Source organism: Phasianus colchicus, chromosome 13 (assembly GCF_987193195.1).
Source record: "Phasianus colchicus chromosome 13, bPhaCol1.hap1.1, whole genome shotgun sequence".
Taxonomy (NCBI): Eukaryota; Metazoa; Chordata; class Aves; order Galliformes; family Phasianidae; genus Phasianus; species Phasianus colchicus.
In genome coordinates this window covers 2,430,542-2,456,953 of record NC_143448.1, presented here as the reverse complement: position 1 = coordinate 2,456,953, position 26,412 = coordinate 2,430,542, and the positions used below count along the sequence as shown (strand labels likewise).

Below are 26,412 nucleotides of genomic sequence, written 5' to 3'. Positions count from 1 at the left end.
AGAGTCCTTGTGGATGTATGGTGACAGAAGCAGACCTGGTGTCCCTGTTGTCTGCCCTGTTTTGAGGCTAACGTACATTGTTTGAAAAATCCATTTACAGTGCTGCTTTTTTGCAATTTGTTAACTTAAATTATGTAGCGTAACATCAAACCCTTTATCCCTTGGAAATGCACTGTGCCAACAGATTGCTACCAACTACTAAATCTAGGATCTTGTGGCAAAACTTGGCGGAGACATTTCTGCCTATAAATCGTTCTGGTTGCTTTTATTTGTGAGTCTTACTTCTGTGGTAGAATTCTGAATTAATGGTTCGCTCTCCTGACTTGAACCCAGGAGTATATGGAGGGGAGTAGTGCTAAGGGACTGTGGGCTGGACTTTTCCATGGAAAGCTTTGGTGATGAAAGCCTCTGATTCTTTGCTCCTAGGTGTTCATTTGCGAAAGCAGCATTCCTACATTGAACAGGGCAAGAAGTGTCGCTACTGTGATGCTGTGTTCCATGAGCGCTATGCCCTCATACAGCATCAAAAGTCTCACAAGAACGAGAAGCGCTTCAAGTGTGACCAGTGTGATTATGCATGCAGACAGGTAAGCTGTGCTGCTGGCACCTTTCAGGACCTTCAACTCACAGAACGTGAGGGAGGAATCTTTGCTGTGAAGTCGGTCTGCCTGTCAAGATGAAATCAGCTCTCCCTTCCTGAAGGGAGTGGGTGAAGGAGGGTTCAGTTGCCTTGTCTCTTGATGTGGTGCTCACCTATAGGGAGCCCCCCTCTGAAGGGGGTAAGGCACAGTGCTGGTGTATCTGTTGATAAAGAGTTGGTGGGAGTCCATATGGAATGAGAATAGCTAGGATTGAATGTGCTGTCAGTCAAGATGTACACCCATCCCTGCAGAATCATCTTTTTCTGATACTGCTCTTAATCCAAAGTTTTGGGCTCTTCTTGGCCAAAAATCAGCTCTTCTGTGTCTGTTGAGTTCTCAGGTTACTTTTCATGTCTTGCTTGTCCCTCAGGAGCGGCACATGGTCATGCATAAACGGACCCATACTGGAGAAAAGCCTTATGCCTGTAGCCATTGTGATAAAACCTTCCGTCAGAAACAGCTCCTTGATATGCACTTCAAACGATACCACGATCCCAACTTTGTCCCTGCTGCCTTTGTCTGTTCCAAGTGTGGTAAAACATTCACTCGCAGGGTAAGGGAATACACTGTTCTGAATTAACATTGTTTTGTTTTGGAGTGGAATGAAAGCTGGTGGGGAGGAGGGAACAGAGGAAGGATGACATGCTTCCACAAAGGGAAGGGTGGTTGAGGTACAGGGGCTGTACTGACATTTTAAATGCAGCTCTTGCTTCTTTCTGGGAGGACACCTGATATAATTTAGAACTAATACTGCCATTAGCATTGAGATCAAAAGCAGTGTGAAAATTCAACTTAATTTGTGAAAGTTATTGAAATAACTGAGTTGCTTTCACTAATTATTCTTCCTTTACTAAGGAAAAAAAACCCACAGACGCACACAAAACAAAAAACACAACAAGTAGGTTATCAAAAATATGTTTATAAATATAGGGCCAGAGTGCTTGATCTCGATTTCAATGCATGCTTTGTTTTTTTGTTTTTTTTTTCCTTCTTCCATGGAGTAGAACACAATGGCCAGACATGCTGATAACTGTTCTGGCCTAGATGGTGGGGAAGGAGAGAATGGAGGAGAGACAAAGAAGGGCAAACGTGGCCGAAAGAGGAAGATGCGCTCTAAGAAAGAAGATTCCTCTGATAGTGGTAAGGAACAGAGCAGCACATGCTGAGAGCTACACACCTGGGATTCACTCTGTTAGCTGTGTTTGCCCATTTTGTAGGTAACTGGTAACTGAAAAAAAGTAACAGTATATGATCAGTACAGAGAAAAGTACAGAGATGACTGCCTGTAGGGGATAGCGCAGTTTCTGCCATCCTGTCCTCTTCTAAAGGCTAAGTAGATGGGAAGTGAGAGGGACACTTCTGTTGCCCCTTGCCTTGGCTGCACGGTCCCTGTTCTTCCTGCTTTTCTGTGTGTTTTCAGCATCCCAAAAGAAATGGTCTGTTTCTCTGCTGTGAAATGTCATAAGCTCCTACTTTGCTGCAGGAAAGCATGTGGCATGTCTGAACAACCAACCCCAGTGTTGAAAGGCTTGGCTGCTTCTGTTAGGAAAGGATGGGGGCGTCCAAGAGAATGATAGAGAGAGTGCTGGTAAATTCATGGGCTGTTGTGAAAGACCTGCTGAGCCAATTAAAGGGTTCAGGGAGCTGTTGGTATCTTCCACCTCACATGTCTTTGCACATACACTGATGTTGGGAAGATGGCCGTTGAGGGACACCTGGCTTGTCAAATCAAGTGTCAAAAGGTGAAATAAGTGCAATTCAGAATAGAGTGGCTGCTGTCTACAAGCTTCTCCAGAACAGGGAGGCAAACTGTTTCTGCAGATAAACTGCTTGCCTTCACTGAGGTATTCTTGATGAAGGAAAAGCTCATAGTCTTTCTTCCTGCTGGAAGAAAAACCATCATATCTTCAGCAGGAAAATCCAGATGGGGTGTAAAGACCAACCAGATCAAAGGTGATTCTCCTAAAGTAGTATTGCAAAGTAGACTTTCATCTGAAGTCCCTTATGTAATTAATGAAGGGATGTAGGTAGGGAATGTATCTGAAAATCTTAAGTGACAGACAGGTTTTACAGGAACTTGGACAAGTATGGTCAAACTGGTGGTTGTGCAAATCCTGACAGCAGAAACTCTAATAGTAAGTCATGTTTGTACAGATACTTGGGAACTGTGTGTTGTAGTCCACTGGATAAAGCATGGGTAACTCATAGTTCATGTAAAACATGGCAGGATTTAGAGGACGAAGTAAAATAACCATCTTGATAAAAACTAATTAAAATCAAGTGATTCTGGAGTGTCTGCTTTTAATGTTTGGTTTGTAGGCTTCTTGTGAACCTTAGTTGATATGGTGTGTGTGGGTTTCAAAGCAGTTTGTGGGAAGCTGGTCACAAGTCATGCTTGTTAGGTGAGCTGATGGGTCTTGTGTGCTTGTGGCTCAGACTCCCTGGCTGACACAGCTCCTTCAGCCTTAGATGAGCTGCCAAGTTTGGGCTGACTTCCTCAGGAGTCATCTGATGGAGAAGCAATTCACCAGCATGAGTGAATAGCACTAAGAAAGCAGTTCTAGCTACGTTCAGTTTTAGCATTTGGCGTTCTTATCTCCTGATCTGCAGCTTCATGAGTTTCTACAACTTCCACATTTTCTAGAAAATGGTGAGCAAAGCTGTGACAAAACAGGCCCTTGTGATGAATCACCTTGCTCACGTGCAGGGCGTCCTGAGCTTGTTGATGGTGCTAAACATGGTAACTTTAGGGAGTACTTGGAGGTGTAAGGTTTGGAGTGATTAGCCCAGTTAACAGTATAAAAGCTGCAAGAAGATACAGCTTGCTGTGAGCCTGTTGGATTGGAATCAGTTCCAAAATGCAATAAGATGCAGAGCTGGATGGGAGCTGCGTGGCTTTAAAATATACTGTAGTGGGCTCTCTTGCCTTTAGTAAAGAAGTTCTGGGGAAGATCCTTTTGTTCACTGGTTGGTGTGTTGCTGTTTGTTGATGGCATTGGAAAGCACAATGTGTGATCTATAGAACTGTGTTCACCTCTTAAGAACCCCCTAGTTTTGTGTGGTCCTGTTGCATTCAGCTGAAGATTTTGAGTTCTTGGACATGAAGTTCCATTTAGGGAGCTGCAGTGCTGGTTTCCTACTCGTTTAACAACAAAAAAAATAGATATGGCACTGTTGTTTCTTGAGGGCTGGAACTTGATTTTGGATCGCTCTCGAGTTCTAGAATGTGTCATAGAGACACTGCAGTCACTGCTGCCAGATGAAGTCTATTGGAAAATATACCAGGTGGAACTTTTGGGATCTAATGGTTCCTAACAGGCATGGAACTGCCCAGCAGCCTGTGACAAGGGCTCACCATCCTGCCATTATGTCTCTGAGCTCCTTCAGAAGAGCTTTTATTGCATAGCCTAACATAGAAATAAAAAAAAAAAACTTGACTAAGTGGCAATTCCTTGCCTCTAAGGTGAGGTGACAGACTGACATCCACACCACCAGCTTCTTGGCAGAGAAAATTTGCATTTTGTTCTGACTTGAGTCCTTATGGCTGAGGATTTGGTGGTTCTTCTCTGTAGGTGGGTATTTCAGTCTTGCTTGAACTGAAGTCTGACTTGATCCAATGCTTCTTTTAGAGGAAAACGCTGAACCAGATTTGGATGATAATGAAGATGAGGAGGAGACAGCAGTAGAAATTGAGGCTGAACCAGAAGTTGAGCCAGAGGCTCCTGCACCACCTCCCAGTAAGAAGAGGAGAGGGAGACCACCAGGCAAAGCTGCCACCCAAACAAAGCAATCCCAGCGTAAGTCACTTGTTATGCTGCTTCAACTGCTTTTGTTCTTTGGTTGGACCATTCTTATAAGAGAACTGCTCCTCTCAAGGGAGCTTATTTAAAAAAAAAAAAAAAAATTGAAAAAATTGCACTTGTCTGTGCTTTGCAAAGGCTGCACCATTGGCTTGAAATGAATTGCGAGTGCTTTCTGGTCATGAGGAACCAGGGTTGCTTCAGACTATGCAAAAAAGGAGAGGATGTTTTTTTCTTCAGTATTATTTCAACTCACAGATGTGCAAACTGCACATTTCTTTGTGTTATTGTACAGTTAGTGTTTACATAACTTTGTACAATCACTTGGCATTCTTAGCACAGATGAGCGTGCTTCAGAGTTGCATTTCTGAGCGTGCAGATGTAGCCTCAGCTCTCTGGAGTTCTCTTGTTAAGAAGAGAAATCAATAACTGTGCAAAGCCTGAGTTAAAAATACTGGGAACAAAGCAGAAAGGGCAAATCCTTTCCTGCAGGGGGTGATAGCTCCCTGGGGGCCTGGCTGTCTGCTCAGTGCTACAGGTGTGGCCTTCCTGCATAACAGCCTGCAGAAACTGCTCATGCTGACGTAGTCACAAGTGTGACTGGACTTCCCTCAGTTTGAAGCTTTTCTCTTCACCATGAGTGAAGAGGGGCTGGTCTGATCTGCTCTCATGCACATCTGTTGCCTCACTGGTTGGCTGCTGTGCAAGGGGCATTGTTTGAACGTGGTCTTAAAGTTGCAGTGTGCCTACTGTTTGTACTGTTAGCACATCTTCATGCAGGGGTGAGGAAGTTCTTTACTGTGGGAGTGGTGAGGTGCTGGAACAGCTGCCCAGAGAGGCTGTGGATGCCCCGTCCATCCCTGGAGGTGTTCAAGGCCAGGTTGGATGGGGCCCTGGGCAGCCTGGGCTGCTATGAAATGTGGAGGTTGGTGGCCCTGCCTGCAGCAGGGGGGTTGGAACTTCATGATCCTTGAGGTCCCTTCCAACCCAAGCCATTCTGTGATTCTGTGAAATGGAAGGTTTGTAGATGGGTGAAGTGGCTTGAGTCACCCTCCCATGAAGTGGGAGTGCCTTCACTGTGGGTCTCACCTTTTTCCATACAAAAGTCCTAAATATGTACTGAGAAGTCATCTGATAACAGCTCTGCAACTGGCTAAAAGCTGTTGTTTTCCTCTTTCCCCCTTTGTTTTCTGCCCCTCCAGCTGCAGCAATCATTCAGGTTGAAGACCAGAACACTGGTGAAATCGAAAACATTATAGTTGAAGTAAAGAAAGAACCTGATGCAGAAACAGTAGAGGAAGAGGAGGAAGCTCAGCCTGCTGTAGTGGAAGCTCCAAATGGAGACCTCACTCCTGAGATGATTCTCAGCATGATGGACCGGTGATGGAGGAAGACCTCGCCGGATGACTGAACTGGCCTGGGCTGTGTTTAAGCGGCTCAAATCTATTTTTCCTTTTACCTTTTTTTCTTGGCTTTGGGAAATGCATCATTTTAGACCATTTTACCAAACATACTGGGAAATAAAACTTCAAAATGATGTTAGAATGTGATTTAACTAGAACTTGCTGTTTTATGTTAGCATTACAGGATCATGGAACATTAGGAAATGCTTCGGAGTCCATGAGGGTTTCCCGTGAGGTGCTTGATTAGTTTTGTTCTGAACTGCATTGTAAACAGGGTCCTCGGACGGCCAGCTTTACGTGCAACGAGTTTTATGATACAGAAGTGGAAGCCTTGACTAGAATATGTGGTAAACCACTCCGGACTTTGCCCTTCCAGTTCCCAGAGTCCTTGAACCTCCTTCTCTCAGTAGTGTTTTTAACTGTAAATGCAGACTTGGGAGGGTTCTAGACTTTTTAAATGTTTTTTGCTTTCCCCCACTGACTAGCTCTGGTTCTCCAAGTCGGCTGCACACGGTAGTTTTGGCATGCTCCAACTGGTTTCTGTCCTTAATATGCTTTGCTTTCTGCAAAGCATTTCTGTAATGGTCAAGCTTGTAAATAACTTTTTTTTTTTTTTTTACATTTTAATCTTTTTCCATTAATTAAGAGGTATGCAAAAATACAGTTGAAATAAACCCCTGGTATTTTAATTCCTTTTGAACTAAGTGATGAGAGGATCAATAGTGTAAATGTTGGAAAAGCTGTTGATAACTGATCACATAGAGGAGATGTGTACCCAATGCTATTGCTTGTGGAACAGCAGAAACCCACAGGTGAAAGCTGGTTTTAAAGCACACAGAACCAGCATTGGAAACATGTAAGGAACCTTCTTTTTGAGTTATAACCTCACGACTACGTTTTCTTTGCTCTATCTTGTAGTTGTATTTTGTGTTTATGAATCCTTTGTTAAGACAGAAGTGGTGATTTTTAAGTGGGTCACTGCAGCCCTCAAAAACCTGGGCCGGGAAATTTTAATAGGTCAGTAATTACACAATTTTGGATCTCTAATAAAGACAAAAGGAATAATGTGAAATACAAATGATGCCTGTATATGAAACTGTCACATGTTAAAATATGTAAGCTTTTTATAGAGCCTCAGTCTTGCTGATTTCAAACAAATTTTTCTTCTATGTATCGCTTTTAAGAGAGCTATCAGTTTAGCTATCAGACTCTAGGTTGATGCATTTTTGTACTTAGCTGTACTGTGTGATATTTTTCATTATTTTAGGAAGCCAACATGGAAAAAAAAAAAATACTGTTATAAAATATGTAATGGGGTTTGAAAGCTGGGAAGGAGAATATACTGCTGTACAGCTAATAAATAATAATGGATTAACGTGTGTGCTCGCTGGCTGCTTTCTTTGGGCTGCACAGCCCCTCCTGGAAGGGTGCTGCAGGACAATGGGAGCAGGGAGCAGCTGTTGCTGTGCTGCTGGTTCTGCTCTCATTGTGGGTGTTCCTCCCCCCACCGAGCCCTGAGTGCAGGGTGGTGGAATTAAATCATGATGTGCTGTCAGCTGCGAGTGGTAGCGTGCAGATAACTGGTTGTTGTGTAGGCAGTGTGCTCGGTTACCTTACAGCCCTGCTGTGCTCCAGGAGAGAGGGTGGCCAAGAGGACACTTACTTGAAAGGTGCTGGACTGGCTGCTCACTGATTTGATGACTCTGTGGTGACCTTACAGCAGCCCAGCTGAGGGTGTGGTGTGGATGGGAGCAGTACCTGTGAGCATCCCCCTTCACATATCTGTCACCTCATGCCTTGCTGGCTGACCTGGTTTCTGTGTGTGCTCACTAACCGTGCCTTGGTTTTGCATTCAGTTTGAGCTGGGTCTCCTGGCTTGGGCACCTGATCCCAATTGCTGGGAGCTTCCACATTCAGAGGGACTGATTCCTCCTGTGTTACAGCTGAGGGTGTCAGACTGAGGGGTAAGAAGTATCAACCATGGCTTTCTCTTTTGCTCCTGTGGGAGAAAAACTAATGACTGTTTCTACTCTTGTCCTCACAAAGCTTCTGGAACAGGAAGAGCTGCAGCTAAGGAGAAGGCCAGGTTGCTGTTTAACAGAGCAGGACATGGAAAACATGGAAGAGAGATCAAGATATTCAGTGATGCTCTTATCTTGCTGCTTGGTGACCTCCTGGAGCCCAAACCTAATGGCAGCCTGAAAGACACATCTGAGGGTGCTGAGGAAACCAGTGTGAGGCCATGGTCCATCAGCTTTGAAACCTTGTAGTTGACCTGAGGAGGTCTGTGATACCTGGAAGATGATCCTGTCTGTCTTCAAGAAGGGTAAGAAGGAAGATTTGGGGACCAATAGTCAGATCACACTCAGTTTTGTTCCTGAGAGCCAGTAAGCCTGCTGTCCTGTAGTCCTGGAAAAGCCATAGATCCAGACAGGACCACCCTGGGCTGGGCATGGCTGCCGCTCTTCCTTTTCCTGACATGACGAGGCTCTCAGGAAGGCTTCTGATACAAAGCTGCCATGTGTTGTGGTTGGGCTCTGGAGACAGCCATCCCCGCAGGGGTATTGCTTCCTGCCTTCACTTTTATGCTTAAGATTCGTTTCAAAAATGCTGCAACCTCTGGTGTCCACAGCACCACTCTGGTGGTGGCCGCTGAGCCAACGCTGGCAAACACTGGGTCTGAAGTTCTACAGCTCTGCTCCATCCAGGAGTGCTTCTATGATGGAGTCTGTCTGGAGCCTTCCCTGGGAAAGCAGAGTGCCTGCTGCATTGCTCAAACAGGCAATCCTGCTTTTTGGGGCACCAGCCATGGCTGGCCAGGGGGCACCGTAGTGTGATGAACACCAGTGCCCGTCTACATCAGCAGTCCCTCCAGGTGCCCAACACGAGCAGGATGACTTCCCCATGTTCTGAGCAAGTCTTCTCTCACTCACCACTCACCTCCATCTACCAAAGCAGGAATATGTTCCCAAAACCAGTCTCTCTGTAGGGCAAGAGGACACCGGCGAGCCTCCGAGCTTGAAGGCGCTGTTCGTGGCCCCCTTGTAAGCTCAAAGATGCTCTCAGGGTCTCGCGGGTGCTGCGTGGGCTGCAGGCTCCGTCGCTCTCATCTCTCATCTCTTGCTGGCTGGGTAAATCTTGCCTGACGGGGCAGGAAGAGGCACCGAGTGCAGCGAGGGGGAGGAGGTGCTGCCAGTTGGTAACCTCAGTGCTTCCTCCCGACACCGAGCAGGGGCTGTGCTGGAGGATGCTGCCCTGACCCCGCTGCGCTGCTCGCCCCGCCATGGCCGTGTCCCCCGGAGGGATCCCTGCTGAGCTGCAAGGTAAGCGATGCTGTGCTGTGTGGATGACCGTTGGTGCAGGGCCTCCTCGAGCCCGTGGCTGCACTGGGGCTGGCAGGGCTGCTTTGAGCTCCTCGTGGCCCGCAGCCACATCTTAGGGAGTTCTGAGCAGGTTCGCTCTTGCTTGCCAAGCCTGCTTGTTAAGGATGCTGCAGAGGCCAAAAGTGTCCCCAAAAAGCCAGGCTGGAATCTCAAGGATGTGGTTCTGTGCAGCTCCCACTGGCCATCGGGGTTTGCTGGTGGTGGGGTTCCCAGGCGGGCAGGGAGGGCTGCAAAAGGGATGATGCAATGGGGACCTGTATGCTCTGATTTTGCCCTCCTTGTCTGGTGCTAACCGAGACAGCGGAGTCCCCGTGGGCACACAAATAGAAACCCACCCCGGGATGGGTGTGCAGAGATGGGGCTGGGTGAAACCATGCAGTGCAGGGATGCGGAAATCCAAGCGAGAGCTTTGACAGAGGAGCTCTGGGTGCAGGAGCTCTGCCAGCAGCAGGGCTCAGTGTCACCACCACAGCTCTGGCTGTTTTGCATGGGGATGAGCGATTGTGTTCGCGGCGCTGCCGTCCTCTGAGCAATGGAGACAAAGGTTGCAAACACAAACAGGGTCAGCACGTGTGGTGACTGATGCACGTTGTGGCCAAAGGGGGTTTCCAAAGGAACGCGTGGGCAGAACTCAATCCTGGATGTCCCACAGGGAGGGCAGAACTCAGCTAGACAGGCACAGTGTAGGACAGTGTGGTTCTGCATCCCACTGGTGATCAGGGATGGTTTGGTGGAGTTATGGCCCATCTGGAAGGATGCAATGGGGGCTGCTGCTGTGGGTCAGGGGAGCTGGATGCCAATGGTATGTGTGCCCTCAATGCTGCCTCCTGGCATGGGGGGGAGAGGATTGCTGTGTGCGTGCAAGGCAGCCATACAAGAGTAACCCCAACACCGATCCTTACAGAGGGCATCGCCGCCTCCCTGGGGGCAAAACAGATCCTTCTGCTCAAGAGCGTGCAGCTGCAGGTGAAATCCAAGTACGACGACTACGTTTTGGTAGGTGCAGAGTCCTGTGCAGTGTCCCTTTGCATTTAGCCCAAAATCCACGTGGGGGGACCCCAGCACAGCACCCCACTCTCTGCCCTGGCCCTACTGCAGGCTGCATTGTTTGTATTCAATGTTCACCCCACTCCCATCACACTGATTTCCCCCATCTAGGTGCTGACACCCTGGCGAGCCTACGTGCTGCTGGCCATGCTGCCGGTCAGGGTGAGTTCTGGGCTCCATCAGGGCTGCAGTGTGGGATGAGATAGGGAAAATAAAATGGGGGGCTGGCATGGGGTGGAGGATGGGTCCCATCCATCCATGCTGTGCTGCTCCAGCGCTCCCCTTCCACAGGTGCACAGCAGCTTCAGCTTCCTGGAGGTGAGGGACATCACTGTGCGAGAGCCCAGCGTGGTGAGTGGCACCACAGGGGGACCCCATGGGGCTGGGGACAAGCATGGCTGTGGCCCCGGCCGTGGTGGCTGCTCCTGCTGGTGGGGACAAGGTGATAAAGTGTGGCTGGCTTAACCCAGGCGAGGCCAAATTTAGCCAGAGAGTGTGTTAAACCTCACTAATCCTCTTAGAGCCGGGCAGCAATGCAGCGGGGACAGAGCATGGAGAGGAGTGGGATGCCCTCAATGGTGCATCTCAGCCAAACGCGGGGCTGTGGTCCCCGTTGGCATCCGATCTTTATTTTGCTCTTTAAAGCATTGTTAGAAAGAAGCGTTCCAGCTCTAAGCAGGGCTCCTGCCTGGGCTTTAGCAGCAGGCTGCAGATCTGAGCTGGGGGAGAGAGCAGAAACCCCAGCACCTGTGCTTGGCTCTGGAGCAGCGAGCGGCCCGCAGGCGGTCCCAGCAGATCGCCGTGTCTTCCTCCTGCGGCTCAGCCAGCCTGTAATTAAATCAGGGAGAGTGTTGCCATGGGATCTGGGAGGAGCTGAAAGCTAAAAAAAGGCCTCGAAACCCAATTAAAGAAATTCAGGGAGGAAACCTTCATTGGGGGCTGCTTGGTGCGGCAAGAGGGCAGGGGGTTTTCTTGCAGATGAATGGCTGTAGGACCGTGGGCACTGAACCAGCATCATCCTGCAGCTGCTGCAGGTTAAGCACTCTTCCCTCCCTGTTTGGGGCTGCTTTTACACTGAACCTGGGGGGGACTGATGCCTTATTCTGGCACATCACATCATTTTTAACACAGTTCATCCCATCTACCTGGTGCTCTCAACTCTACCCGGTGCAGGCAGAGAGGATGATGAGCAAAGGCGAGTGCCTGGCTGCTGTCACTGCTGTGCCTGCGGGCTCAGGGATGCTGCCAGCATTCCCAGGCATCTCCCATCCTTTGGACACTCTGCAGGTTGTCATAGAAACAGATACATCCTCGTACGCCTTCCGGCTCATGTCCTTCGATGACTTGGAGCAAGTTGTTGTCCATGTCACCATGTCACTTAAGAAGGTCTTTCCAGACTCATCCCCTGGGTAAGGCTCCTCTGCTCCTCGGGGTTGTCATGTAGGCATCTGAGGGGTCGTGTCGCCTATTTGCTCAGAAAGACCCAAAATATAGGCTGGGTCCTTGCACTAGGAGAAAGCCACACTGATGGAGGCCAAACCAGTGCCCTGTTCCATCCTATCACTCAATCACGTTGGGATGAATGCTTCTGGTCACTGTCTGAGCTTGGCACAGGGCTCAGAGCTGGTGGGGATGCCCTGCCAGCCCTCCAGCATGCCCTCCTGCCCTTCCCCAGGACGTTGCTCAAGAACTCACCCCCCAACCTGTACGAGAGGATCCGGATGGTCACGGACTCGCTGGAGGAGATGCTGCAGAGCAACCAGGGGCCCTGTGGTAAGCACACAGCCCATCCCATGGGGCAGCTCTCCAAAAAAGGGACAGGACATGCAAGGATGGACAGCCAGGGTGCCACCCTCCCCATCAAAACAGCTGTGGACCAGGCAGGATGCTCTGATCCCACTGAAGAGGGACAGGAGAGCCCTGCCTTCCTTCTCCTGCTTTCTGCCCATCTCAGGAGTCCTTTGCATGTTTCCTTGGGAAGCACTGCTTGCAACATTGCCTTCTCTTTGCAGGTGGCTTTTCGGAGACCTACGCTGCGTTATGTGATTATAATGGCTTTGCCTTCCGTGAGGAGATCCAGTGGGTGAGTCTCCCCACACCACAGAGCATCCCAACGTGCCGCTGGGAAGGCAGGGGAATGGGATGAAATGGGATGCTCCTGGGTTCCTTGCAGGGCTGGGTACATCCCAGCATCCCCATGGAGGGCAATCCATGGGACAGCTGTGCAGGGACACATGCAGGTCAATAGGATGCCCGTACACCCACAAGATGGATGCCCCCATCCTTGGAGATAGTTGAGGTCTGACCCGTGGTCAGGCTGTCCCCTTGTCCTGGTGCACGGTGACCACTCCAAGTCCCCATTTCCACCACAGTGGTTCCTATTTCCCTCTGGCTTCTTCTGGCCAATATCCAGGACCAGGGAGCCACCAAGCAGTGGTGAAGGTTCCCATCCATTTGAGACACGTGCTTTGAGGCTCAGGGGATATCTGTGTCTCTGGGGCACTGGAGGTACAGGAGGTGGCACTGAGCCCTGTCTGTACGTCTGTCCCCTGAGCAGGATGTGGACAACATCTACCACGGCCAAGACTGCCGGGAGTTCAACCTGCTGGACTTCAGCCACCTGGAGAGCCGGTGAGTCCCTCTGCAGCACCGCCTCGTCCCCATCCTCACCAGCCATGGCAGGGCTTGCTGCTGTCACACCTCATAGCTTTGTGCTTCAAGGAGAGCACATCTGCAACCTCTGCTTGCTTCCTCTGAGCCCACGCAGCCAGCAGCCCTGTCCCATGGGGCACGAGGCTGGGCAGCCTTCGCTTTGAGCCCTTACATGAGCCTGGCAGCCCTGTGCAGAGGTGTGAGCTGAAGGCTCTCACCAGTCAGGCGTTTCCCTATGCAAAGCAGCCGGCTCTGCTCACAGATGTGAAGCTCTGTATGAGCCCTGCCACCTGCCCCTGTTTGTGCTCTCACGTGGGTTGGAGCCACGTGCCTGGGGGTGAGCATGGGGGGCTGCAGCACTCTGTCACCCCACAGGGACGTGGCGCTCAGCGTGGCCGCCTTGTCCTTCAACCTGTGGTTCACGAAGCTCTCCTGCAAGGACTTCAGGCTGGTGAGTGTCCACGCGGGGAGCTGATCTGCCTCCAGGGCTGGGATCTGAGCAGTTTTGTGCCCCTGCAGAACCAGGAGATCGCCGAGCAGCTGCTCTACATGCTGAGCAAGTCGGTGATGCTGGAGGAGCTGGTGTTGGAGAACAGTGGGCTGAGGGGGTAAGGGAAGTCCTCGCTTCCACAGCTCAGCCTGGGCACCTCGATACAAAGACATAGAGTTGTTAGGGAGCATCCAAAGGAGGGCTATGAGATGGGGAGGGGTCTGAGGGCTCTGGGTCTGTTTGGCACAGAGCGGAGGAAGATGAGGGGAAGTCTCTTGGTGACCCACAGCCCTGCACAGGGATTGGATGCTTCGTCCCCTGCAGCCTGCCCTCAGAATGCTCTGTTATTGATTGGTAATTCTATGGGGTGGGTGTCCTGCTCTCCACAGTGACTTTGCTCAAAGGATGGCCCAGGCACTCAGCAGACATCCTGAGTCCGTCCTGCACACCATCAACCTCGCTGGCAACCAGCTGGAAGACAGAGGTACTCCATGGGGGTGAATCCAAGCCCACGCAAGCTGTGGTTTGATCTCACATCCCGCCCCTTCACCATCATGGAGTGGTTTGAGTTGGAAGGGACCTTAAAGACCAGCTGGTCCCACTCCCTGCACTGAGTGAGGTCACCCACAGCTCCATCAGTGCTCAGAGCCCCGTGCAACCTGACCTTGGCTGTCTGCAGGGATGGGGCACCACCACCTTTCTGGGCATCCTAGGATCCCTTTGCCCATGGTGGTGCCCACACTGCCCAACTTCCACATGACGTGGGTTCTTGCTTGTGCTGGCAGATATTGAGGGCTTGTTCTGTTCTTCCCAGGGATAATTGCCTTCAGCCGGCTCTGTGAGGAGAGACCCGTTGGCCTGCAGAGCCTCAACTTGGCCAGGACAATGCTCAGTGCTAAAGGTATGGACCAGCAGAACTCCTGGAGAGGCTGTGCGGACCCCTGTGAGGGTGTGATGCTGAGGGATGCCATGTCCTACTGCCCAAACCCATCTCTCCCTCCGCCCAAGCAGGGATGAACGTGCTGTGCCAGGCACTCACAGCCAACGAAGCCATCAGCTCCTCTCTCCGGCACCTGGACCTCTCAGGGAACGCTGGCAGCCTGGCCATGGAGGACACCAGTGTGAGGATGGGATGGGAGATGCCACCAGGAGCAAGGAGGCACCTGGGACCATCAGTGCTGGGGTTGTTGGGGTGGGAAGCGTGGTCCTGGGTGAGATGCTGACCCTCTCTCCTCCAGAGCTTGCAGAGCCTCCTGGGCCGGTGCAGCTCGCTCACACACCTCAGCCTGGCTGCCACTGACTGCTCTCTGGATACTGTGAGTCCAAATCCCAGCTGTGGCTTCACGGGGAAGCTTGGAGCTGATTGTCTCTGTGGGGGTTCATCACTACTCTTCCCTTTCGGGTTCATTTTGGGGTTGTACTCTGGCTGACTTCTTGATGCCGTTCTGCAGCTCTTTGGGGCACTGGTCCATGGATGCTGTGCCAGCCTGGTCCATCTGGATCTCTCCAAAAACGTGTACTCACACCGGTGAGCCCCAGGCTGTGGGGCGGAGTGGGCAGCCAGTGATGGCAGATGATGCCATTCTGTGCCTTTTCTTTCCAGAAGGGTGAAAACCATCTCTCCCAGTGTCAAGCAGTTCTTCAGTCAGGCCCGTGCACTCAGGCACATCTCCATGGCAGGGACCAAGCTGCCTCCAGATGCTGTCAGGTATGGGCTGGGATTGGAATTGGGATCTGCTGGGGGGTGGATTTGGGGTGGATGTTGGTCCTGGTGGTCACACTTGGAGTTTTTCAGGGATGCTGGATGGGGGGCTGTGAGGGGCAGAGCCCGTGTTGTTCATATCAATGGGTGGCTCTGGTGACTTTTCCAGGGCTATGCTGCAAGGACTGGCGTACAACAGCCACATCAGTGACCTGCACCTGGATCTTAGCAGCTGCGAGGTGAGGGCAAGCACCCATGGGTGCCACAGGTCCATGCCCTGCCCACTGTGGGGCCAAGTGACCGTCCCGACGGCAGCCTCTCATTCGCAGGGCCCCCCTTGTACTGACGTCTTGCTGTTTGTTCCAAGCTGAGGTCGGCAGGAGCTCAGGTCATCCAGGACCTCATCCCCGATGCCACTGCCATCAGCGACCTGGATCTGTCTGACAACGGTGGGTCGCCTTTTCCTTACCCAGTTGTCCTGCCTTGGGCTGCTCCTCAGCTTCTAGAAGATGGGGAGGGTCCCAGCAGGCACCTCACCCCCATAGCTGCGCTCATGCTCCAAAGGCTTGTTGCCCTCGCGAACTCTTCAGCTAACCTTTGCCGAAATGTGTGTATGGGCTCTGTGAAGCCGTGTATCCCCCTGGCTGTCTGTGCCCACAGGCTTTGACTCTGATATGGTGACACTGGTGCTGTCCATTGGCAGAAGCAAGTCCATCCGGCACGTCTCTTTGGGGAAAAACTTCAACATCAAATCCAAGTGAGTGCAACTTGCAGCGCTTTGTCCCCAGGCTGAGATCCCCTCTGTCACCATGCGCCCATCTCAGCTCTCCATCCCCATCCGAGCCCTGGGTTGGCAGGGAATGTCAGTCAGTCATCCCCTACCCATCCCTTGGGAACACAACGGGAAGCCCAATCCCTGTAGAACCACATCTTCACCTAGTGTGGGCAGGAGGAGAGGGGCTGGCTCTGCTGGCTGCCCCAGCACCCATGGGTGCATGCATTACCTCCTGCCTCCCCCACAGGGATGGACTGGTGGACGTCCTGCACCGCATCGTCCAGCTAACCCAGGAGGATGACTGTGTGAGTACAGCGTGTCCCAACCACCCCCACGTCCTGTCCTCAGCTTCCAAGCAACATCCATCCCAGGTGCACCCAGCGTGTCGGCCGGGCTCCATCCAGCATGGGGTGGGATCAGTGATCCCCTTCTCCTCCACCGCCGTCTGAGCACATTGCTCTTCTCTTCCTCCATCCAAAGCAGATGCTTTCACTTCTCCATCTAAGCTTCCGTTTGGAAGGTGGGAGAGGGAAGCAGGAGAGCCTGTGCCTGTCTGGAGGCACAGAGAAAATGTATGGTGTGACCTGGCTGTCATCCAGCTTCCCACGACCACCTCTTTCCTCCTCCCTGCCAGGCACTTGAGCTCAATCCTCAGTGCTTCCTGAGCACTCGTTGCCCTTGTGTGTTGTAATACTGGTGTGATGCTGGTGTAATGTGGGCTGCTATGGCAGCCACCAGCCTGCACGTCCCCACCACATGGCAAGGATGATCACCCAGGCGTGCTGTGACTGTGACAGCCACATTTCCCTTCCTGTTCCCCCACTCAGCCCCTCCAGTCCCTGTCTGTGGCCGAGTCACGCCTCAAGCTGGGCACCAACGTCCTGCTGAGCGCCCTGGGCAGCAACACCAGCCTGACCACACTGGACATCAGCGGCAATGCCATGGGGGACACCGGTGCCAAGATGTTGGCCAAGGCTCTGCAGATCAATACGAAGCTCAGGTAGCAGCAGGGTTATGCATACCTCCTCCTTTGGTCTGCTTTGCATGGTGATGGCTGTGGTTGTGATGCCAAAGCCACCGGAGGATGCTCCTTGTGACCACAGACCTGGCTGGTGGTCAGGAGCTGTGGCCAGATCTTTGTTTTGTACCAGCCAGCTGGTGGTGCTGGTGACAAATATGGTGACACACTAAGGGCAAAAGAGCAGCTGAATAGCAGTCCCTACATGGTGACCCCCCACCATTGTGTGCTGGCTTTTTGCTTCTGCACAGCCCAGCAGGCTACAGCTGGACTCATGCAGTTACTGTCCCACTCTGCTCTGTTATCCAATTCCTAAATGCCACTTCTGGACTAAATTCTGCATGCAGAGGGACAGCAGCTGCAAGTGAGAGGTCACGTGCAAGGCTGATGTCCTGCTTGCTAAGCATACGTGGTTCATTCTTGTCCTCTTCTCAGGACTGTGGTGTGGGACAGGAACAACACCACTGCCCTTGGACTCCTGGAGGTGGCTCAGGCTTTGGAGAGGTAAGGATGGAGCAGTGTGGTCCTCCCAGCCAGCTGCCGCCATGCACCAGGATGTCACTGTCCCCAGGGCCTCTTGTCCCCAAAAGCATCACACACAGTACCAGTGGGTTGTGTGCAGAGTCTGAGGATGGTGGCATCCAGGGCTCTGGGGCTGGCTGGGACCCAGCTTTTCTAGGACCTGCAGGAGATGCATCCCAGTGGGCTGCCCTGCTGGGGTCCGTGCCCTCCGCTCACCCCAGCACTGTCTGGCAGGAACTACACCCTCAAATCCATGCCCCTGCCAATGAGCGACGTGGCGCAGGCGTACCGGAGCAACCCTGAGAGGACAGAGGAGGCGGTGCACAAGGTGGGACGGAGGGTTGGGGAGGGGACCAGGGCTTGGATTTGGCTGCTCATGACCACCTGCACGCCACAGCTCCAATCCTGCTTGGCGAGGAACCAGACACGGCGTGCTCTGCCCACACAGACCTTCCGGCTGCAGCAGGGCATCCTGACCTCCTCCTCCGAGCAGGTGAGCGTTGCCCCATCCATCATCATCCATCATCCTCCATCACCCTCAATGTTCCCATCCACTACACGCTCCTCTGGGAGGCAATGGGGACTGGCTGGTGATACGGCTCCTCTGCACTGCAGATGGTGAATGAGATCTGCTTGAGTGTGCAGAAACATGTTGACATCCTGAGCTCCTGCCCGGGCAGGGAGATGGAGGCAGACATCCTCCGTGCTGAGGAAGCCATCAGGAATGCCAACCTGGCCGTCAGTGTGAGTCTGCATGGGGACAGCAAGAAAACGCTTGGCCTGTGGGATTTACGTTCATATCAAAGTGGTTTATTGATTCATTGATGGCATAATTAACTGGCAGCCAGTGCGTATTGCTATCGTCAGCACAGCAGCTGTGTGTGAGTGAGTGCTTGCAAAATGTTCAGGAAGAGCTACAAAATTTAGAACTTCCCTCTGTAACAAGTCCCCAGACCCTCACCTGCACAGAATGATAAGATGGTTTAGGTTGGAAGGGACCTTGAAGATCATCCAGTTCCAACCTGCTGCCTTAGGCAGAGTTGTCGGCCACTAGTTTGAGCTGCCAAGATTTCCATCCAACGCATCTCCTGTCCTTGCTTCTGGGGTTGTAGGGAGATAAAGCAGGACAGCACTAATGGAAACCCCAATAGGTCACTGGGAGTCCCCAGCCAACACTTTTCCATGGGTGTACGCTTCCCAAGGCCAAGCAGAGCAAGGGTGCCACGGGATGGATGACTCATGGCTTCTCTCTCCTCACCACAGATCTTGCCCATGTTGTACGAAGCAGGGAATGCCCCGCACCAGAGCGGCAAGCTGCAGCACAAGCTGGAGTGCCTGGTGGAGGAAGCATCACAGACCTGCGGCCCGGAAATCCAGGTGGGAACACGTGGGGAGCTGCTGGGCTGGGATGTTCATCCACCCAGTGCAAAGATCCAAGGACATCTCCCTTTTTACCACCTCCACGGCATCTCCTGGAATAAACAGGAGAACACAGCTCCTGTTGAGATGCCCCTTTCCTCCCCAGGCCATCATGCAGGCGGTGCTGGACGCGGCGCACAACCTGTGCCCATCCATAGTGCAGAAGAGCGGGGCGAGGGACCAGCTGGTCAACGCCATGTCGGAGCGCATCCACCTCCAGGAGCACCTCAACCTCAGTACCATCCTGGACCAGATGGTCACCGACGTCTTCAGCAAGCTGAAGTACGGGTGTTGTGCCTTTGGTTGGCGTACTGGGGATGGAGATGTTTTGGGATTGGAGAAACTCCAACAACGTGATGCTCCATTCTTGGATCCGGTTTGGGGTTTGGCCATGGGGTGATGTTCCTGCTGGAGCATCGTGGTGGGAGGGCTGTGGGCTTCGTCTCACCTTGCTGCATGGGGCCCTGTGGCATCCCTGACATCTCCCTCCCTGCTCCCAGTGAGATCAAGCTGTCCGTCACCGCTGCCGTGGCCGACTGCATCGTGGATGCTGTGCTGGGAGATCTGATGGCTGCCCAGTGCAAGCTGGTGAGTGTCCCCATGTCCCCATGGAGAGATGTGGAATGGGGAGCTCTGAGCACCGCCCAGCACAATGAGTGTGGATTTGCTATCCACAAAGCAAAATGATCCCCACCAGGCTGCTGATCCTCTAGGGTCATCTTCTCCCAGCGTGGCTGCAGCAGGGTTAAGGTTTCATGGCTCCTCCACACCCCATGGAGAAGCGTGCTGGGTGCTAGGATGGACCCGGCACCTGGGCCAGGAGCACCCGAGCTCTGCAGCCAGCTAATCAGCCCTAAATCCCCCGCAAATCCCAGCCGCAGGCAGGGAGCAGAGCAGCACTTCAGCCAGAGGGATAATTTAAGCGCTTCCTAATGGTTTTAGGCAGAGAGCCTCCCCACGCATGGGCCGGATCTCCTGGAGCCTGCTGAGGACGATGCTGCTGCGCCGGCACGGGGCAGGAACCCCTCGGAGCAAACCGAGAGAGGCTTCACAACAGAGGAGGTAGGGCTCCGTCCCAGTGACCCCGCTCTGCATGACAGTGCCCGTGGGCTTTTATCCGCCTTATGGGATGATGCTAGGCTTAGAGTCGCTGCTTCTGCAGGCTAGGGCAGCCTGTGGCACCTGGGGCACATCCCAGCCATGTCCCATGCTGCTCCCATCCCTCCTGGCACCCAGGTGGGGTGACGTGGGGTCTGGCACCTTGGCCATGTGGGTGGGTTATTTGGGTTCCAGGGATGAGCTGGGCCAATGCGAAGGGCGCAGCCCTGGGGGCGGAGGGGTGATTATGGGACGGAGGTGGCCGAGTCCCATCGTCCCAGCAGGGTGCTGGATGATCCGTGATGATGGATGACCCATGAACGATGAGCCGTGGTGGTGATGGATGATCCATGAACAATGGATGATCTGTGATGATGCTCAGAGGGCTGGAGAACCTCTCCTATGGAGAAAGGCTGAGGGGTTGGGCTTGTTTAGCTTGGAGTAGAAAAGGCTCTGGGGAGACATCACTGCAGCCTTCCTGTACTTGAGGGGAGCTTACAAGCAGGAAGGGATCCAATCTTCTACAGGGCCTGATGGTGATAGAACAAGGGAAAATGTCTTGAAAATGTCTTTAGATTAACAGAGGGGAGATGCAGATTAGATGTCAGGAGGAAATCCTTCACTCAGAGGGCAGTGAGGCACTGGCACTGCTGCCCAGAGCTGTGCATGCCCATCTCTGGAGGTGCCCAGGACATGGATGGGCTCTGGGGGCAGAGGGCAGCCAGCCCTCCCCAGCAGAGAGTTGGAGCTCAGTGGACTTTAAAGGTTCCTTCCAACCTCGTGCATTTGATGGCTGATTCTATGATGAACATCATGGTGATGGAACACAGCCATCTCCCCAAACCACACAACCCCCCACGGCCTCCTTGGCCATCCCCACACCACTGGTGACTGCAAAGCACTACAGGCTCCCTCCCTCCTTGTCTCCTTGCAGTACAAGATGGCTCTACGGAGGAAAAACAAACACTTCAGGAGCATTCGGCCCACGCTGACTGTGAGAAGTAAGGGCACACAGTGCAGAGGGCTCACACCATTAATTTGGGGTGCCGTGGTGCTGCAATGCCTGGCTGACTCAGTGTGGGAGGATGCCCTGAGCTCCCTTCCAGGGATGCTGGTGGGGGTGGGAGGTTTGAGGACATCTCAGGAGGTGTCCATGTCTCCATTTGGGTCACAGCTATTGCATCCAGGGGGCTTTGCATGGAAGGGGAGGAGTTGCCCATGGGTGGGTGTTGCAGGTGCTGAGCTGTGCGGGGTGTGTTGGCATATTTTCTGGGGTACAACTGGCTGCCACGTGTGCACTGGGGGCAGCTGGAGCGTGGCAGGACCTTGGATGGGGGGTGCTGGGGAAGGCACACGGCCTTTGGGTGACATTGGGTGCTGGGGGCTGTGGAGCCCCGCAAACCCTTGCACGCACGTGGACCCCAAAGCATCCCAAATAACCCGGATTGAGTGTAAGCAGAGAGCGCTGGGACAGCACATGGAAGGGAGGCAGACCCAAAGCAAGCCTACTGGCTGCAACCCAGCCCTCTCCCCTAAAACCTAACCAGGCATTAGAGGAAAACATCGGGATCTGGCAGCCGCCGCCGCCTGCTCTGTGGGCATCGCTGCAAGGGTCCCCGAGCATCCCTCCCTCCCTCCCCCCGCATCCCTGGGGGACCGCGCAGCGCCGTCGGCGTGGCAGCAGGATCCATCCCGGCTGCGCTGCACAGCTGACGCGCAATCTCTCCCCGCCGTCAGCAGCGCCGCGGCCGCGCGTTCCCCCCTCCCCACCGGTGGGCTTCTCGCCCTTCGCCAGGTCTCTCGGAGCTGGAGCTGCCGGCAGCCGGGAAGGCTCGTCCCGCTCCCGCAAAGGATGCTGAGCCCTCCGCCGGCGCGCATCCCGGCACGCCGCCCGCCCAAACCCTCATGGACCTGCCGACCGCCGGGGAGAGGCTGGAGCACTGCACCAAAGCCAGGCCCAGGCCCAACCGCCGGCACAAGCAGCCGCCCAGCAAGCCCACCGTGAGCATCGCCGCCGTGTCTTATTCCTGAGCGCTGGAGGCGGGGGGGGGGGGGAAGTGGATGCGTGCCGGGTTGTTTTATTGCGATTATTATTTTCTCTCATCGTGCTGATGAAGGGAGGTGGGATGCATCTGCTTTATTATTCTGTGTGCTGGAGCTCAGAGGACGGGTCGGGGGCTTGGGAGCTCGTCCCTTGTTTATAAATCAGCGATGCAGAACTGCAGGAGCTGGGGGAGAGGCAGGGAAAAAGCCAGGGGCTGCGTCTCCCTTCATCCTTCTCCTCTGAACGTTCTCTTGTGTCTCAGGAATGAGCAGCAAAATGCAGCCCTACGCTGGGCTGGGGCTGGGCTCTGCCAACCCCGAAAGGCTGGGATGTGCTGGGGAGATGCTGCCTGCAGCAGTCCCCTTCTCCTCCAGCTGGGCTTGAAGCAAAATGCAACTTTTGGGTGCTTTGGGGGGGAGGCTGTCAGCCAGCCGGGTGCTGCCCCAGCGGCTCTGTCACCCTCTGGTGGGTGTTTCATCACCCAAGAGGAACAGGGAAGGGATTCTGGGGGCTCCCAAAGCCTACAAGGCAGTCGGTGGAAGCAGGACTGGACCCCAAATGCACCAGCTGGTGCCCTCAGCACTGTGATGCGGCAGTATCTGGCCACCCACCAGAAACAACCTGGCCACAGCCGCTGGTGTCAGAGGAGGAAGGGGAGGCACGAATCCAGCCACAAAGAGAAGGTGTTAGGGTTTGAGACCGCTGATGGAGAAGTGCCTTCTTCTGGTCAAGAAATGCCACCAATGCTGTGCCACGTGCTGGGGGCAGACCTTCCTCCACAGACCATGAAGATGGCAACCTCATCGCCAGGGTCTCCCCCAGCACCAGCTCCATTGCCTGCTGGGGACAGGGATGTCCTTTTCTTGGGATATACACCGCTGCCAAAGGTTTCCTGTCTGCGGGTCTGAGGTCAGAGACCTGGCCAGGCTTTGGGAGGGCTTGGAACTGGGATGCAGCCTGGTCACAGCATGATGGGGCTTTCTGATAGTGGGTGCCAGCACCCATCCTGCACCAGCGCCCAGTGAGCCTCCTTGGGAGCTGGTGGCTCCACAGGGGGTAGATGTGGCACTGAGGGACGTAGGGGGATGGGTTGAGGTTGGACTTGATGATCTTAGCCTTAACGATTCTATGATCTTGGTGCATTGGGGTTTTTGGCTGATGTCAGGGCTCAAAGGCCCCGCCTGTGGCTGAAGGCAGTGCTTGCCTACAGGTGCAGCCTGTGGCCCACGAGAACAGTGAGGACAGGAGCATCACCCGCGTGGATGAGGGCCTGGAGGACTTCTTCACCAAGAGGCTCATCACCGAGGAGCTGCAGTAAGCTGTGGGGGTGGCTGCAGCCCTCAGCTGGGTCCCAGCACACATCCATCCCCGTGCGTGGTGCCCCTGTTCTAGGCTGTCTTCACCTGCTGTGCTGGCTGAGTGTTGAAGAGGTGCTGGGGAAATGGCACATGGTGCTCCAGGCACCCAGTGGGGCAGAGCTGGTGTCCCCATGGGGGTGTTTCCATGGGTGGAGGGGTTGGGAAAGGGCTGTGGTGGTGGCATCTGGAGGCGGTGATGCTGGTGGCACCTGGTGAGAATGGCCAGAGGCAAGGATCCATGATTTGGGGGGTATTAGGGAAAACACAGCCCTGCGCTGACCTTCCTTATGCTTCTTCCAGCAGCCCCACAGTGCTGGAGAGCGGCCCAGGCTCAGCCCCTCTGGCATCCTCCAGCTCTCGCACCCTCAAGAAGAAAATCGGGAATTTTTTTGCTTTCAAGAAGCCCAAATCCAGCCGGAGCTCACGCTGTGAGAAGGAGCCCGAGGGCGGTGCGGCGGCCCCCAGGAGCAGGCGGTCGATGCTCAGTGACATTTTACGGGCTCCCAGCAAGGCGGGCGAGCCGGGCAAGGCTCTGAGCAAATCTGAGGAGGGGGCACTCAGCACCGAGCCTGAGCACAGCCAGACCCCTGAGGCTGCCCGCAGGATCAGGCCCAAGTACTCAAGGGAGGGCAAATCCCAGTCCCTCATCCTACTGCCTGGGGAGGATGAGGAGGCACTGGGGGTCAGGCAGGACAAGGTAAGCATCGCTCCAGCCGGTCCCAAAAGGTCCTCTTGGATGACAATCACTGGGCCAGGTGGTGGTGGTGGTGGGACATTGGATGACCCCTTCGTTGCACCTGGTGCTGTTCCCACCAAGGGGGGTGGTGGTGGTGGTGGGATTGAGGACCCTTGAGCAGAACCTGGTGCCCCTGGCACCCCCAATAGACCCGTGCACCCCTTGTCCTGCCAACATCCTGCTGCCCTACAGAAGAGACACCTGGAGAAGAGCGACGGGGAGCTGCCCAACTCCTTCGAGCAGCGTGTCCACATCATGCTGCACCGCATGGGTGTCACCAAGGGCCTGGTCACCGAGAGCAAGAAGCAGCAGGTGAGGCTGGAGCTGCTTGTGGGCAGAGCCTGCACCCACGCTGGTGGTGGAGGTGGTGGCCCCATGGGGCAGATGACGCAGAACGGTGCTGTCACTGCTTGCAGCCACTGTCCTGTCACTTGACCCTTACGATGGGGGTCATCCTATGCACTGTGTCAGTCTGTGCATCCCTCCCACACCCTCTATCTGTCACCTTCTTTCTTTTTCACTGCAGAGCAAAGACAGCGAGATCAAGAAGGCTGGTTCAGATGGTGAGGGGCCTTGTTTCATCCCTGGGGGACACCCTGAGAATCCTCACGTGTGCCCTGGTTTGGCTACGGGGCGATGACCTGCACACCCTGAAGCCACTGGCCTGTGTTTGCAGGGGACATCGTGGACAGCTCTGCAGACTCCCCGCCATCCCTGAAGGCTCGCACGCACTCTGTGTCCACAGGTACGTGGGGCAGCAGTGGGGAAGGGCAAGGTGAGGATGCCCAACCCAAGAGCCATCACCCCGCGCTGGATCCATCCATCGGGGTCGCAGGGCTGCGCACCCACGCTCTGCCCCACAGATGCATCCCTGCGGGGTCCATCGGAGCCCAGCCCGGCCTGGAAGGCGTTGGGGCGGCAGCTGAATGCCGAGCTGACGGTGCTGGGCCGTGAGCAGCTCCGGCGTTGCTCAGCCGGCCCCGAGCAGAGCGGGCAGCCGCCGTGCCGCGAGGCTTGGAGCAGCAGCCTGCCACGGCCGGGCAGGAGCCCCATTGGGGAGCCAACCGCCGGCACCACGCTGCCCCCATCGCCCTGCTCTGCTGCTGAAGGTACCCGGAGCACCGCTGACCCTTGGTGGCCGCCATCAGCCCTTGCTTTGCCCCCTGACCCCGTCTCCCGTTGCAGACAACCGGCTGACGCCGCGGCTGGCTGTGCTCGGGGCCCGCCGGGCCATCTCGGTCCACGAGGAGCAGCTCAGGGAGCCGGAGTGCCTGGCGGAGCTGGGAAGTGAGTGGGAAACGCGGCCTTCGTGCCTCGCACCTCCCGTTGTCCCCACGCTTTAACGTGCCGCCCACTTGTGTTCCCCCCAGCTGCCACCATCCCCCTCCGTCTGCGGCGGTCGCCTGTGCTGAAACGGAGACCGGAGGCGAGCGGTGAGCCGAGGCCGGCGGCAGAAGCAGGAGGTGAGGAACGGGGCGGGCACCGAGGGCTCCCTGTGCTGAGCCAAAGCTGCGCTCAGCTCAGCCTTTGTGGTTTTGCAGGCGCCGCAGCGCAGGACCGGTCGCAGGCTGCGCTGGATGAGACGCGGACAGCAGGCAGCGCGTTGCACGGGGAGCGGCCGCCAGCCGCAGCACAGACTGTTGTGTATGCACAAGACTCAGCCGTAGACCAAAGAAGCCCTGTGCAGGGCCTGGGGGAGCCGGCCCTGGGACAGTGAGCCCCTGCATGCCGCCGCGCTGTTCCCAATAAAACCCTGCAAGCGAGCACGCGGTGATGGGGTGATTAGCGATGGGGACGTAGGGCCGCTCCGTGCCCTGCTCCCCGCGTCTGGGCAGCCTCACCATCTCCTCCAGAAGGAAGCGGTCCGAGGGCATCGGCGCAGAAGGACTGGGGCTGTCGGGCTGGACTCCAGCGGGGCACGGAGCTGCAGCCCCAGAGCCCCCATGAAGGGCGGAGGAGCACAGAGCACCATCCCCATCTCTGGACCATGGGCACACGCTGCTGTGCTGCAGGTGGTGGCAGGGAACGCTGGCACGGTTAGGAACCTGCCCCTCCAGCACCCCGAGGCCCACGGATCTCGCAGCATGACCTCCAACCATCACCTTTCCAACCACTGCCCTGCCGCCACCAGCATCACCCCAAACCCCACGTTGGCTTTCTCCTGTGGCAACCGCGAGCAGATCCATCTCCCCTCCACCTCTGGACCAAATGCATTCCCTGCACTGATGTTTACGACACAGAAGCAAGATGCTTGGTTGGTTTTTTTTGTTTGTTTGTTTGTTCCCCTCCCCCGTCCCCCCTGCCTTTTTTTTTTTTTTTTTTTT

General features: G+C 54.6%; 2 protein-coding genes across 8 annotated transcripts in view; both read left to right on the top strand.

Annotated features, from left to right (window-relative positions):
• Window positions 1–7,219, top strand: part of CTCF (CCCTC-binding factor) — a 30,150-nt gene extending 22,931 nt beyond the window's left edge. For all 5 annotated transcript variants that reach the window (XM_031615199.2, XM_031615200.2, XM_090149782.1 and 2 more), the window contains exons 7-11: window positions 427–587; window positions 1,012–1,194; window positions 1,646–1,781; window positions 4,271–4,438; window positions 5,644–7,219. In XM_031615199.2, the coding sequence (XP_031471059.1) occupies window positions 427–587; window positions 1,012–1,194; window positions 1,646–1,781; window positions 4,271–4,438; window positions 5,644–5,825 (830 nt within the window). In that variant the 3' untranslated portion in view covers window positions 5,826–7,219. The remainder of the gene's footprint in view (window positions 1–426; window positions 588–1,011; window positions 1,195–1,645; window positions 1,782–4,270; window positions 4,439–5,643) is intronic.
• Window positions 7,220–8,984: 1,765 nt separating this feature from the next.
• CARMIL2 (capping protein regulator and myosin 1 linker 2) lies at window positions 8,985–26,405 on the top strand. 3 transcript variants are annotated; one of them, XM_090149774.1, is made up of 40 exons: window positions 8,985–9,167; window positions 10,132–10,223; window positions 10,386–10,436; window positions 10,566–10,625; window positions 11,253–11,683; window positions 11,950–12,047; window positions 12,287–12,357; window positions 12,832–12,905; window positions 13,302–13,377; window positions 13,446–13,534; window positions 13,806–13,900; window positions 14,231–14,317; window positions 14,428–14,537; window positions 14,655–14,732; window positions 14,868–14,944; window positions 15,020–15,124; window positions 15,288–15,357; window positions 15,486–15,567; window positions 15,779–15,875; window positions 16,141–16,198; window positions 16,721–16,893; window positions 17,347–17,415; window positions 17,668–17,761; window positions 17,831–17,926; window positions 18,049–18,177; window positions 18,697–18,810; window positions 18,959–19,134; window positions 19,353–19,440; window positions 19,795–19,914; window positions 20,885–20,951; window positions 21,746–21,951; window positions 23,205–23,308; window positions 23,653–24,049; window positions 24,281–24,400; window positions 24,615–24,651; window positions 24,765–24,833; window positions 24,952–25,197; window positions 25,274–25,375; window positions 25,459–25,551; window positions 25,630–26,405. In XM_090149774.1, the coding sequence occupies exons 1-40, from the start codon at window positions 9,128–9,130 to the stop codon at window positions 25,803–25,805; spliced, it is 4,617 nt and encodes a 1,538-aa protein (XP_090005900.1). In that variant the 5' UTR covers window positions 8,985–9,127; the 3' UTR covers window positions 25,806–26,405. The 3 variants fall into 3 exon arrangements, with proteins under 3 accessions (XP_090005900.1, XP_090005901.1, XP_031471043.2); XM_090149775.1 differs by having other exon boundaries at window positions 8,987–9,167; window positions 11,562–11,683; window positions 23,656–24,049; XM_031615183.2 differs by having other exon boundaries at window positions 8,987–9,167; window positions 11,562–11,683.
• Window positions 26,406–26,412: the final 7 nt, after the last annotated feature.

Excerpts from the sequence above, each read along its gene's own strand:
- CARMIL2 (XM_090149774.1), top strand. The coding sequence starts at position 9,128 with ATGGCCGTGTCCCCCGGAGGGATCCCTGCTGAGCTGCAAG. Across the intron at positions 12,906-13,301 it reads TTCAGCCACCTGGAGAGCCG|GGACGTGGCGCTCAGCGTGG; the intron begins GTGAGTCCCTCT and ends GTCACCCCACAG. Across the intron at positions 24,652-24,764 it reads CAAGAAGGCTGGTTCAGATG|GGGACATCGTGGACAGCTCT; the intron begins GTGAGGGGCCTT and ends CTGTGTTTGCAG.